The sequence below is a fragment of the Ylistrum balloti genome, unplaced genomic scaffold (genome assembly GCF_031769215.1).
Source record: "Ylistrum balloti isolate Yb309-2 unplaced genomic scaffold, AGI_CSIRO_Ybal_v1 Utg370248, whole genome shotgun sequence".
NCBI classification, from domain to species: domain Eukaryota; kingdom Metazoa; phylum Mollusca; class Bivalvia; order Pectinida; family Pectinidae; genus Ylistrum; species Ylistrum balloti.
This window is the reverse complement of record NW_026782199.1, coordinates 545,362-559,444: the sequence shown is the minus strand read 5'-3', so window position 1 is coordinate 559,444 and position 14,083 is coordinate 545,362. Positions and strand designations below refer to the sequence as shown.

At 33.0% G+C, this 14,083-nt stretch overlaps 1 protein-coding gene across 1 annotated transcript; it reads right to left on the bottom strand.

The window, feature by feature from the left end:
- Positions 1-838: 838 nt before the first annotated feature.
- On the bottom strand, positions 839-9,012 carry LOC132552419 (minor histocompatibility antigen H13-like). The gene is made up of 11 exons (XM_060216587.1): positions 8,824-9,012; positions 7,401-7,499; positions 7,010-7,092; positions 6,675-6,763; positions 6,313-6,398; positions 5,716-5,841; positions 5,263-5,320; positions 4,935-5,055; positions 4,671-4,773; positions 4,205-4,290; positions 839-3,684 (listed from the first exon to the last, which is right to left on the bottom strand). Exons 1-11 carry the CDS (start codon positions 9,010-9,012, stop codon positions 3,597-3,599), a joined length of 1,128 nt encoding a protein of 375 aa, XP_060072570.1. The 3' UTR covers positions 839-3,596.
- Between the last annotated feature and the right edge of the window lie 5,071 nt (positions 9,013-14,083).

The following is a 14,083-nucleotide window of genomic DNA, read 5'->3' as shown; positions in this document are numbered from 1 at the left end:
GCTGATGAGGATAATTCCCCGATAGTCTGCGGTCAAGCTATTGGTCATTTATGTTGGTGTATAAATAAAGGTCACACATTCTTCATAAGGCTAGGCATTTCCGGTCAAGTGAATAGAAGTTAAGTGTATGGTCTGTTCTTGAAAAGGGGAGATGGGTCCCTTGCTGAGTTTAAATTACTGGTGAGATACATAAATTACATCTGATATCAATTTTGGCGACCCTCACCTAGTAATGGAAGTGTCTGCATGGTAGTTGCATTTGTGAAAGGAAGTTAGGTCTAGGTTATTAGCCTAGGCACCAAAGGATTTGACCTCTATGTGACCATTGGATGTCTGCAGTGCAAACTTAGTCGGTTTTTATCATTGTAGAAACCGCTGGGTTTTAGCAGAAAAACATTTGACCCTTTGTTTGTCATAGAAACCCGTTTGTGAAGTCGTTTGACCATTTGTTTGTAGTAGCTGCAGCGTTGTTTGTTGTAGCAGCTTGTAGCAGCTGTTTGAAGGATGTTTGGGAATTATATTACCATCATTATATCATATAGTCTGTTGATATTGTATGATGTTACACACACAGAGGTAACTGTTATACAAGTGTCATGTGTTAAAGATTCAATCAATAATAATTCCAAAATCCATTTTTGTTAACATATTCATGATTCCTAGTGCGGTTTTTACCAATACACAATACTGTTTGATACCCTACATACAAACTCTTAAATTATGTGATTAATGTAAGGTAAACTGAATAGGATTATAATTGTCTACATCAGTACAGTTTAAAGAAAGCATTTATTAAGACGATTTGTCCTTTAACAATATCAAAACAAAGAGAACACAATTTTGTTGGACTATGCAGATTTATTCACAATTTTTTTTTACATCACTTGCATCATTAACATAGCAGCTTGCACTGAAGCCTACCTTACACACAACTCAATCTGACGCACCCCCGCCACACCCTATCATTCTTTCAATCACCCTGTAAGATAGTTGGCAATTTAGTCCTAGATTTAATGCTTACAATACCTATATAGCTATACAAATCATCCACTTCATCCACTTTGGTTCTATACAGGAACTTGGGAGCATACAATGCATCATAAAACATGAAATTTAAAACATTATTTAGGAGTGGCAAATACATGATAACCCCAGGTTGGGAATTTATCAATAAATTATTTACCTCACATGTAATGCTAGTAATGTTTGATTCCAAGAAAAAATGCTTGAATGGAAAACTTAGTTATTTAGTTTTAAACACATCAGTAAGAATTAAGATCTTCTTGGCAGTTTTTTTAATTATCACTGGTATTGCTTTGCCTCATCTGTAACATCTTTTGGTTATAACCTTTGTCTTTTCTCTCAACTGATCCCTTAACCAAATCGATAAAATATACACTAAATTTGTGCTTAAAGAGAGATAACTGTTACTCACTGTACATGCAAGAAAATTTAAAAAGAATAACATTTCAACATTACTATCAATTGTTTGGCATAAATAAAAACTTAAAATGAAGGAGTTAATAATTTAAAAGGGAAAATAAAAAAAAATCAGAATAAAACAACAGCTGAAGATGTTTTTCCCCCCATCATTTTGCAATTAACAACCATGTTATGAGCATGCCTCTACATATTTCACCACAAAATAGCGCTGTTTGAACTTCATAAGATATATCTAACAATCACAGCTGAAAGGTTACCTGTACAGGAATAGTTTTATACTGAAGAAATAAGAAAACCTGAATCTGAAATCTAGATCTAATCTTCTACATGAAAAAGTAAATTGAAGGATGGGAAATGAACACATTGGTTACCAATATGATATATCAGAGTTGTAACAACATCAACATCAACTTTGGTCATTTAGAAAACTCCCTACATGTCATTTCTAAATATCTAGTGAATCAGTACCAGCTTGAACTTGTTAAGTAAAATCAAAGTAAAATACATGAACAAGACACTGATAAATGCATTTTTCCAGGAATATCTTTAAACCCTAATTTTGGCTAGCGTTGAAATGTGTGTACTTTAAGTGGAACTACATCCATCAATAAAAATGAACTGTCTAAAATATATCAACATATAATCTGTCTCATAAAAACAGCTCAGTTTATGTCATATAATTCACAAATTTAAAACTGCATTAAAACAAGTTCCCTTAAGCTGTTACTAATCTGCCTACGTTATCCAGTCATCACTACACAATCACAGCTACTCTGGGCGTTCCACAAATCAGTCAAACAACATTCAGGTGCTCTTGTGTCCAGTCAGCATCATCCTCAATTTCCCACTATCCAGCCACTCTTATAGGGCTAAATTTATCTTCTCTTTTTCATTAAGAATTTGTGACAATAATTCATTTTTGAAAATCACCCATTTTTGTCAACAAAGAAGGTGTCTGGATATTCTAATGAGAACAAATATGTTTGGATCATTTTTAGTAAGATAATCTTTAAAGAATGAAGTGTGCAGCATAATGCAGTCAATAGTGGCCACTCTAAGGAGCAGAGATAAGTGGCCTTTATGGATAAGTGGCCTTGATATAAAAGTGGCATTTAGGACAGATCTAGAATATGGACGTGTAATTTATCTTGCCTATATTATCATATGGATAAAGAATTTGCTGTCAATTTTAGTTTTAAAATCTACTTATCCCCAGTATGGAGCCTAATTTCTCTTTTTAAAATTCCATTTGTTATATTCTCATTCTTCATAAATTGAAAGCTGAACATCCTGACAAGTATATATGTGTTTATCAATATCTATATAAATGTATTACCCAGGTACACAGCCCTGTCTTAAATCTATACTACATCTCCTCAGTAAATATTGTATTTCATGTCAACAGATAACATGCATTTGTACTAATCGACTAGAAAAATGACAAGTCTACAATAGTTTATAACATAATTACGACCTGTATTTAGATCAAATCTATCACATCTAGATAGAAACAAGTTATGTGTAGGCGTATGATTTATTCTAGTGTGAATTCTAGTAGAATTTGTACCTTACATCATGGCAGTATATCCTTGTAAAGTTAAAAGCACCATACAACATGAACAACATCATTATCTCTGTCTGTACCTCGTTATTAGTTTTACAAATGATATAAATGCAGCTAACACCTGCCTAAACTGTCAGCAGTAATTTGTTAAACACTTAAATACAATCCTGATACATTCAGATCTTTGTAGCTTTACACTTTTTATCATTTGATGATAAATCCTAAACAAGAAAAGAAACACTTCTTTGTAGATCATTAATGTCAGTGTATTGTTCAATAACAGGCATAAACTTTCTGAATCTATTAACTATTTTTTTTACCTATATCTTAAACACAGAGAGCATGCTTACAAAATCAAACAATAGGATGCAAGATCAAATTAATTAACAGTTTCACAGGATCTTACTTAGCTCTGTAAACATGGAAACTTTGGCATATGTATTTTTAAAAGTACAACTATTTTTTGTAAATTATGGAGTTTCAATAATGTCAGTGAATGAAATATGCAAAATTTTGTTTACAGCCAAAATTACCAGATGTTTAACAACATTTTGTTTGATTCAATGTACATCTAAGAATGAGAGAAACTTCATTTCTCTTTTTTCAATTTCTTTTCCTCTTTTGTTGCTGTTTTTTCCTTTTCATCTGCCTTCTTTTCCTCTGAATGATCTTCATAACTGAAAGGTAACAAAACACATCTGTTATCAGAGCATCTCAAGTTCACAATACATACAGATTGTCTATAAAACCAGTTTCTGCATATTTATAAAAGAAAAACAAAAAACAAAAAAAAAAAAAAAAAAAAAAACATAAAAACAAAAAAAACTCAAAGATAACTTTTCAGCAGATATTTCACTAAGCATGTTACTTTGCATTTTGTGAGAAAAACAGGAAATTGCAATAACAACACCATCAACTTTACCAAGAAGTCATGAAATTTTGTATTTTCTTGTGACAGAAAACACAAAGAATAATACTTATCCGACAGAATTTACAATCATGTTTTTTCATAATACTCCGGTAATATAATTAATCAGAAAAAGGCTATGTAATCAAAACAAATATTTATTAACAGTTCTCAAAAAACTCACACAACATGTACTTTGTATCATTAATGTAAAATACAATATGGATAAGTGATTTTTAGGCAATATTCTTTTAGCTGATTACCAAAAATAAAAATAAAAAAGAACTTACTTGAACAACTGTTTGACCTCTCCCTTAACTAAAGCTACAAAAAGGGGTAAACCTATACAGGCAGGCACAAGGTACAGCAGGGCCGGCTGAAAGAGAAACATTTAAAGAATTTAACACCAACCGTGGCATATCAGTAATCAGTAGCCATTTAATTGGTTAAAAAATATGATTTACAAATTTGAAAATGCAGAAATGCAGATCTAGGATTTTATACAAATAAACATATCAGTATGTTGTCATTCTGACAAATTACTATTGAGGTTATTTTATTTCAATAAAACAAGTATAGGTGATTTAGGGAATAGAATTATATAAGTATAGGTGATTTAGGGAATAGAATAATATAAGTATATGTGATGTAAGGAGTTGAATAATGTAAGTATAGCTGTTAAAGGGAATGGAATAATTTAAGTATATGTATTGAAGTAAGAACATGTGGTATATAGATAGTGTAATGTGCACTTACCTGAGCATGCTTGAAGAAATGCATTACAAAAATGGTTAACAACAATCCCAGTAGGTAGGCAGTAAAACTAGCATAGAAATATGTCTTGGAGTTCTTCTTCAGACTGAAAACAGAACAGTTTAAATGTTCAGAAACAGAAGACATTGAAGAATGTTAAACTTTAAACTAACATTAATTATAACATAAATTATCACAAAGTTAATCAAGATCATTGTTCTGATAATGGTATGTTTGTAAATATAACTATTTATTGGGTGTTCTTACCTCATATCAAACCTAAGGAGAAGAGCTATGAAGATTCCTGGTATTACTATATCACCAAGACCTAACATAGCAAAGTTGCTGGCTCCTAGACCATTCTCTAGGAGGTCTTGAGGGAACACCACTGAAATCACGAGAAAAATACTAATCAGTCATTTTCCGTCATAAATAAATCAGTTATTGTAACACATGCATCTACATTAACTTGATCAGTAATTAAAGAAGAAAAACATACTATTTATTGTTTAATTCTTGTTATTGTTATGGTTTAATTTAACTATTTATATTTTACTTCACTAAGTAGTTTATGCCAGCATACAATAATACTTACATTTGATTGGTGCTTCAAAGGACTTGGCAACGGTAACCATGACATTAGTTCCAAATACCTTAAAAAAAGTGGTAGGAAACATATTATAACTACAATTAAATTTTAATGCATTTACAAGATTTGTTTTTAACTTACAATATATATATGTATATATATAGGTTTAATAAGGGCTAGTATTCTTGTAAAACATTTATTCCACCTAAATTTAAAACTTATCAATTTATAAAGTGATATCTGCCTTAAAAAATTTCATACGTAAATTTATATGTATTTGTACATCTACAGACATTTCAAAGATGAATTGCTAATCTTAAATATCTGAACAACAAGAAAGATAGAAAGTTTTTGATAAAGAAATCAAGTTCGCCAAACAGACATATGAAGTTTGTGCTAGAGTGTTAAATGTATCCTTGTCAGAGAAACAAGTGTATCCATCAGTAGTCTGTTGCCTACCCAGAAAATATCATATATGAAGAGTCCTCCCAGCAGAATACATCCAGTACTGACTCTGTTGAGAGACAGCAATTCAACACCATTGACAGCAAATGCAAACCCAAACAGGTTGTTGGCTATCCAGTGCTGTAAAACAGAGAAAAAAATAAACAAATTGCATATATTTATTGGTATGCACTAAAAAACCTAATTTCTTCTATACACTTTGAGCTTTGATTTATCTCCAGATTCAATTAATTAGCTTTTCATTTCAGCTTTTAGCTCTAGTCTGCCTGACTGATATGATATCACAAACCTGTGTTAATATTTGGTAAGTGTTCATATTCCTGTGTTATATTGTTATGGTTGTATCTTCACAAGTATATATGATAAGATTTTCTTTAAACATGACAATTTCTTGTCATATCATCATCACTTCTCTGCTGAGACAAGTGTTAGTAAATAATTTCTCAATTACCTACTGAAATATGCAGCTGCCTCTGATATAAATATTTCCTTCCTTATAACAAGCTTTTTGATTCCAAGGCTCACTTTAGTTTCTAATTAAAATGCAATGATATAATTTCAAACATAAGTGTCTTCTGGAAAACGACTTACTTTTTGGACAAGATACCAGATTCCAATGGCTGTACACACCCCCAAACAGACCAGATCTTTTCTGTCAAACTCATAATTCATCAGATCTGCCAAATAAATCATAAAACTACATCAAGTTTGTAGCAACAACTGCTTTCACTATAGGTATTTACCTATATCTCTGGCTTACTAACACAAAAGTTCAGTACACAGGTCAAACAAGATTACACATCTGTGTTTTCCTAAACCAGATACAGTTGAGTTTATGATGCAATTTATGTAGAACGGTTTAATGTAATTTCTAAAACATGAAAAAATAATAAAAAAAGACTGACAGCTGTTATACAGGAATATGGTATGGATTTCATTTCATACTTAAGTACCTTCTTTCTTCTCTTTCTTCCCTTGTGTGAATATGAGATGATAATCCATGTTTGGGAATGAAGCTGGCAACATCTTTGATACAAATGGACTGAAAATAAAAAGGACTTTGTGTTAAATTAAAACTGAGAACAACTTTAAAATTGTTTTCACAAACAGCATGAGCTTTTGGTGCAATTAAATAAGTAGTAATTGTCAACATTTTGCTGATCCATTGTAGTTTTTGAATTGGACATCACTTATTTCAGGAAATTTTACTGCACGATAACAAAATTTGGAAGAAAATTTGTTTACCATATCTGCTACACTTTAAATTCACAGAACCATATCTACTCACCCAATTATATGTGCCAATGCAAACACTCCAAGAAAGAAAAAGTACACTGTCAAAAGTAAGTTGATGTGTTCTTTTGAGAAAATCTGAGAATGAAAGAGAAAATATATGTTAATGAATTATTATAGTTTGAACTTGTTTTCATATATTATCTATACTATTAGTTGTTTGTTAATATGAAATTGTGGAATGTCATATTTTTCTTGACAAAAAAATGAAATGCTCAAAAAAGCATTGTTCACCAGTTGTCTATATATTAAAATGAAATTACAGCATATATACTGAATCCCTCACATTGAATGACATTAAACTTCATTACGAAGCACTAATGAACTTTGATTAGATTGTACATATAGAACAAAACACTTAACAAGACAAAACACAAAAAACTTACCTGAAATATGAGGTAGATGCCAAAAAGTGTACCACTAGCTATAATGGGGAACATTGCAGCATCCTTACTGGTCATTGTCTCTGGTTTTTCACCTGCCTCCTGTAAAACACACCCTCACTCATTTAATCAACCAATATCCCTTTTTTAAACTTAGGTATTGTTCAGTACATGTAGTAGGTATGTAGTAAGGCCAGTAACATATTGAATATTCAGATTAGTTTTGTAATTAGTTGTACCGATGAAATTCAACAATTTCATGTAACAAATATATAACCTGACCAAAGTATTCATGAGAGGCACTGTTGTGTGTCAGATACCAGTAGGATCAATATCAAAAGCACACTGATAGTTTGAAAGGACATTCAAAACTATTGTATTATGTGTATCTGGCAGATGTGATGACTTATTTAATTTTATTCTAGAAGCTGTGAAACCTTATCTCCGAGATACAGATACATCATAATCAACTTTTGAATGCATCAGTGAAGGAACTTATTAAACAGAATGCTAGTGGTCAGCTGATAGCTCACTTGATGAAGGCATCTACTGTAACCAGTATTTATATTTTGAAAGCCCTGGTTCCAAAATCACCATCTGGTCACTACAATTTTCCCCCTTACATAGTCAGAATGTATGTTGTGCGTACGTGGAAATTGGATACCAAAATTTCAGATAAAAATAAAGTTGTCTTCAGTGGTGAAAACTTAGGAATAGGAGCAAGGAACATTAGAAAAATTGGTCAGGGCTTTGCAGATCAATTTATCTCTACTTATTGATCGTGGGTTACGAGTCCTTTTCTGGTTATAGCATAACACTGTATTTATCTATAATACTATACTTGTTATACTGGCATAAACTCTATAGACTGTGAAACACAACTAACAGACATCTGTATCGTAGTTTTGAAAACCCCCTTTTTATGTGTCTGTTAACATTTTTATTGGACATCTTCTTTGAAACTAAGGCAATATCACATACAAATACAGAGAGAGTAAAAGTAAGGAGGATAGAAGATACAAGTCCAAATAACCAAATTAAGAATAGAAAAGCTACATTGTGGCGGATTCACCGATTGTGATTGAAACCTAGAATATCAAGACTTCACTCAGATGGACTTCAAACTCCTTTTCCTAAATAATCTTCTCCAGTTCATATAACTTTACATGTACAATATTATCTATACATGTACAAAATTCAGATTTACGTGGGAGTAAAATATAACACAGAAGTTAAAATGAACAAACCATTTACAGATCAAAATTCTGAATAATTTACTGGCAAATACATGTGGCATGTGAATGAAATAGCGTTGTACAATAAAAGACGACCTCCATATACACATTTGTATTCATGAATTCTGTCTAAAACATCCCCATATGGGAGAATCGGCAGTTACCGAAATAAACCATGAAATTGAGAATACCTTCTGTGCCTTATGGTACCGCACGGAACGGAAAGAGCCGATGATAATGGGCAAAATCGCCATTATCACCAGGCTCCCGTATGCCACGGCCATTCCTTCGGGAGTAGCTGGAATCTTAGTGGTAGCATTTCCTGCTGTTTCATTAACTGTTGCGTTTACGACCGGTACTTCACTCATGTTGTCTGCCATGTTGTCAATTTCCTGTATAGCGTCAAGGTCTCATAAGTAAACGAGATTTGAGTTTTGTTTTTACAAAACAACGAAAAACGTGATGGGAACATGCTTTATATACGTAAATACTCCACAGATATCTTTTCATCAAAATATTTTAATTTTATTCAAAAATTAAAAGTCCTATTCTTACCGGAAGTAGAAAATGTAAACATGTACACGTGGACAAAAGTGCGAGCTCCTGTCATATCCTCTGTTTAGATCAGACCCTTTTTGTTCGCGTCTAAAATTGGCAGATATATTCACATATCTATTTTGCTTTTATTTCACTATTTCCTGTTTATTTATCAATAATAAAAAAAATGATTGTATCATATTGCAGGTTTCACACAATCTGGAATAGGTTAGGAAATGAGAGTTACCTCCCTTCCCCCACATCAGTGTCATACTATTCAAATTCTTTCCTTCTACTTCGTGGTAGGCTATTTTTCACAAATACATATTTAAAGCGTTCTATTCATTCATGTTCCGAGACATGAAAGGTAGCACATGAGTGTGTAATGGAAAGGAATTTAGTCTAATTACTTTGCATAGGAAAGCGTGATGAAGTTTGAAACACAGGAGCATCTTTCAGTATATCATTTGTAAATGAGTAATGCTTGCCAGGCTGAATTGTAACATCAAATATACGGAGGCAAAGAGACGGAAATAAGATAAATAATGACCACTATGATTGATCTCGTTTAACTTCGAATGTCTTCATTGAATACATGTGAACTGTTAGTGAAATTTCCGCGCGGTACAAATTACGGACTTAATGTAAGTCTATAATAAGAAAGAAAAAAAATCTTTGAGGGAAAGAAAACAAAAAAATCTGCAACCCTCCAACCATCCTCGCTAGGATCAAGCAAGATGGATTGGATTTAATCAGGAACAAATGTAGCTAAATGATTGGAATTATATGGCTTAGTCTTGTTAACTGATTTTGTGATTTAGAAAACAGTGGAGAAATAATATATGTCTATATGATCTATGCATAGGCACATAGGTACAGATGTTTACAATACATAATGTTACCATTATCCAAGGAGTAAGAGTTATCTCTCTTATATTACGAAACAAAACTTGTCCATTTGCCTTCTCACTGTTGGAATTGTCACTGAACTATGGACATGTTGATAATAAATGAGTATGATTTCAGATTTATGCTAGTCTGCTTTGCATTGAGATTGTATCAATGTCAGCAGCAATTTACTGAAGGAATTTCTCAGAGGATTTAACTCACTTCACTCACTCGGGACATTGACTGAATTTTAAATCGCGTATCAACCTGCCTGATTCGCATGAAGTTCTGCTAGACTCTTGTAATGTCGTTTTACATTAATTTATGTCAATTTACCGGTATGTGTTCTTTGGTCGAATATAGTGATGTTGATGTGAACGTTCAAATATTTTCACAAGAAACGAAATAGATTCGTTATCATTATGGTTATTTTATCTATTCTACTGTACATTCTATATGATAAAGACAAAGTTTCGGATCCTAGTCTTTGGTAAGCGATGATGAAACAGAATAATTATGTAAACTTTTGATTTGAGAGCAAACATATTTTAGGCATCTTTTTTTTTTCTCTGTATATACTTAAACCACAATATACCACACACAACTACAATAAATTAGAATATATAAGAACAAATATATTATCTTCACAGCTTACGACGAACTTTGATGTTGTCAACACCTTGTACAAGTTTTATCATTATAGGCTTTTGTTAAAAACAAATGTTTATCGGGGGATGGGGTGTTATGTAAAGTACTTGAACTCTAAACCATCGGAACTTTCACATATTCCTGAACGAGTTACTATAGGCGCAGACTCTGTTCGTCATTTAAACGACTGTCTCTTCGTCTCCGTATCCAATAAATAAATGCAATATTTAGTCAAACAGTCATATGAATAATTTGCTACACACTAACACAAAATGCTTCTTGATGATATATTGAAAACGCTTACCCTTCCACAACATCTGATCTTATTTTTCTTCTAATTTTTCATAAGTTTCCGCGGAAATCTTCTTTTTGCTTATATTTTTCCCAGTTTGATCGCATTTTGAATTTTAATTAAGATTCTGTTGACATGTTAGTATTTTCTTGTTGTTTTTTACCAAAGAATGTTTAAAGATACATTTAGAAGGATAGTAACTTGTCAGTACTTTTCCGCAGTTAAGGGAACTATAGTGTCAGATTTAAAATATAAGTCCTGATATGTTAAACAATCTTAAAAGTACAAACGGGCATTGTGAAATAATCGATAGGAAACATTCCATCACAGCGAAAAATTAAATAGGCTGGAAAAATCACCTACAAACCACGAACTTATAAAGATCTCGTCATGTTATGAGATGTCCATTAGTTTTTGGATATTTTCATTAGTTTTAATTTGATTTGTACAAGCTCAATATCTTTCTCAGTAGAATTTGTTTATTGAATTCAGCAATACATTGTTATATTCAAGATATTCCAATTTTAATGTTTTCTCGTCAAACTGTGGACTACAAATAAATTTATCATAATAGTCTTAAACTCCCCGTTCGCGATCATATATAAATGCCACACGAACGTTATTTTCTGTATCACAAGTAGCGAATACAGAGGAAAAATACATTGATTGTATACTTCGTGTAAATGTAATTGTAAAATAGTGTATTTTAAACAAACCATCAACTTCTCTTTATATGTTGCATCACGGACGTAGCATACACAAAAGGGTTATACAGATTTTGCAACGTCTCGGATCATACTAGTTATTTTATTTCATCATGTAATATGCTGTAAAGTGACCCTGCCCTTATAAATCTTACACTTAACTTATTTCGAAGAACATATTAGACTTTCTGGTACCCACAGAATGTAAAAAAAAAAAAAAAACACACACACAACCCCCCCCCCCCAAAAAAAAAAAAAACATTCGACAGACTTTAGTACTATAAATATAATCCCATTGATTCCAACGTAAATTTATTAATATTTTCCCTGTGGTTCAACATCTGAGAGATAATCAATAAGAACTTCAGTATGGTCACAAAGAAGACATCTAAGGAAAGTCGCCGTAAACAAAACTTCTCTCCATTACCATATATTAACACCCATAATAATCCTATCACAGAGCTGGCTTACTGCTCACCCTAGTCTTTATCTTAGCCCTTTACACCTAGTCTTGGTCTAACATATCATGCTATCCCGGTTGAAGTCGTATAACGGCATGCTACTCACTTAGTGGAATTATTTACTGTGGTTTTGAAAGATCTCAAGAAAGGTTTTGGTCAGTTTTAAACATCTGTTCTATAAAACACCTCTCTGTTGAGTAAAGTAAGACACTCTACTCTTAACTCATATGAGGGCAATCATTTATAGGAGATACAGCTTGTTATAAGACCATGAAGTATACTGGATCCTATGCATACATACTGTGATGGAATCGTGCGAGTGATGGGATATAATATGACAAAATCTCTATCGAATTTGAAAGCAGGGTTTTTTCCAACAGATCACTGGCATATCAGGTCAATGGTTGTGGATTCGTACGGGGTTAAAAACAAAAACTGCCAAGTCGTCCAGTTTAATACTCAGATATCTTACCTAAGTGTTGTCAAGAAAATGGTCTGTGTTGGCGATGTCAATGGTAAGAAGCCCCCTGGGCTAGAAATCGCAGGCGTCATTCAAGACCTATTTTCATCGGCTACTTCATATTCGATGATCGTGATGATTTAAATTTCATATATGAATTTTGCATTTCTCGATAGCAGCATTCCTAGTTCTCGCTCAGTTGATAGGATATTACAGAACTTGTTCCCAATATTTCGATTTCCATAATGAATGTCGAAATCTTTAAAGCACAGAGTTTCGACAAGTTGATGATGACTATAAAAACGGAGAGACTGATGGTCATCGTTATCATCTCATTGTGAAATATACCTGTTCATTAGTAGGCCTGGTGATTGCTTTGTCACATCCATATTTCATAACCTAAGAACGCAAACTTTGATTTGACCCATCTTTACACGATGGAGCAGAAGATGCCTTCACATTTGGAGGGTTTGGCATAATTCTACTGACGTTATTAATGACTTTCATGTTTTATTTTTTTTTAGAATTAAAAAAACTGTCACATAGCAGCATTAACCTCATCCATTCCATAGTGTAGTTATGGGTCAGTATTAATCGGAAAAATATACATTTGAGACAGTAACCAGTCAACCATTTCTGGAACAGATTTTGTTGCAATAAGATCTCTTTTGGAAATCAAATTATCTGATAAAAGTATATATAAACAGAAACTCATTGTTACCTATTGCCTAACCGACGTAGGGTCAAGTCCCCGTATCCTGATTTAATCAAAGGGATGTTTCCGACTCTAGACTGCCATCCTTTCCTAATACACTGTTTACGGCACTGGCTCACGGGACGACTGTAGAGCTCACCAAGTGTAATAAAACGCTACTACTTGTATTGTACTAATTACTTTATTTGCAGACTGTTATCCGCTTAATTAGAATTCATTGCCGTGGCTTCTTTCGAGAAATTTGCCTCAAGAATTATTTTGTTGCCTGGCGGCCGTCAATTTCGAGTTGGTGAATGCCCAGCCAATCAGTGAGGGTCATCACCGCCGCGTGCTCAGCCACTGCGGGGCAACACGGTGATATTTGAAATTCAGATTTGATAAACAGTGGAAATGATTCTATTGTCAGAGAAGGCGTTGAGATAGCTAGTTAAATAATTTTCTTTTGCACATTATTAGCTTGTATTAAAGTTATTAATGACTGGCGGGGCCCTGTAGCACCTTAGATGTTCATGTCTTATTGAACATTAGAAGATTTCACTCCGCCGCGTGCTGGTTAGGGCGCAAGGGAAATCTGGTTGTATTATCAAGTAAATGTTTCACACTTGACATGACAAATTTGTAAGCAGTTTTAGGAGAACCAATCAAATCCCAGTGATTAACTACTGTAGAACCGTTCACTGTAGACAGGCCTCGCCGTAATGAAATGAATATTATTTACTACTTCATTGGAAATATGTTGAGCCGTG

Excerpts from the sequence above, each read along its gene's own strand:
- LOC132552419 (XM_060216587.1), bottom strand. The coding sequence starts at position 9,012 with ATGGCAGACAACATGAGTGAAGTACCGGTCGTAAACGCAACAGTTAAT. Across the intron at positions 7,500-8,823 it reads GGTACCATAAGGCACAGAAG|GAGGCAGGTGAAAAACCAGA; the intron begins GTATTCTCAATT and ends TGTGTTTTACAG. Across the intron at positions 7,093-7,400 it reads GCATCTACCTCATATTTCAG|ATTTTCTCAAAAGAACACAT; the intron begins GTAAGTTTTTTG and ends TTTCATTCTCAG.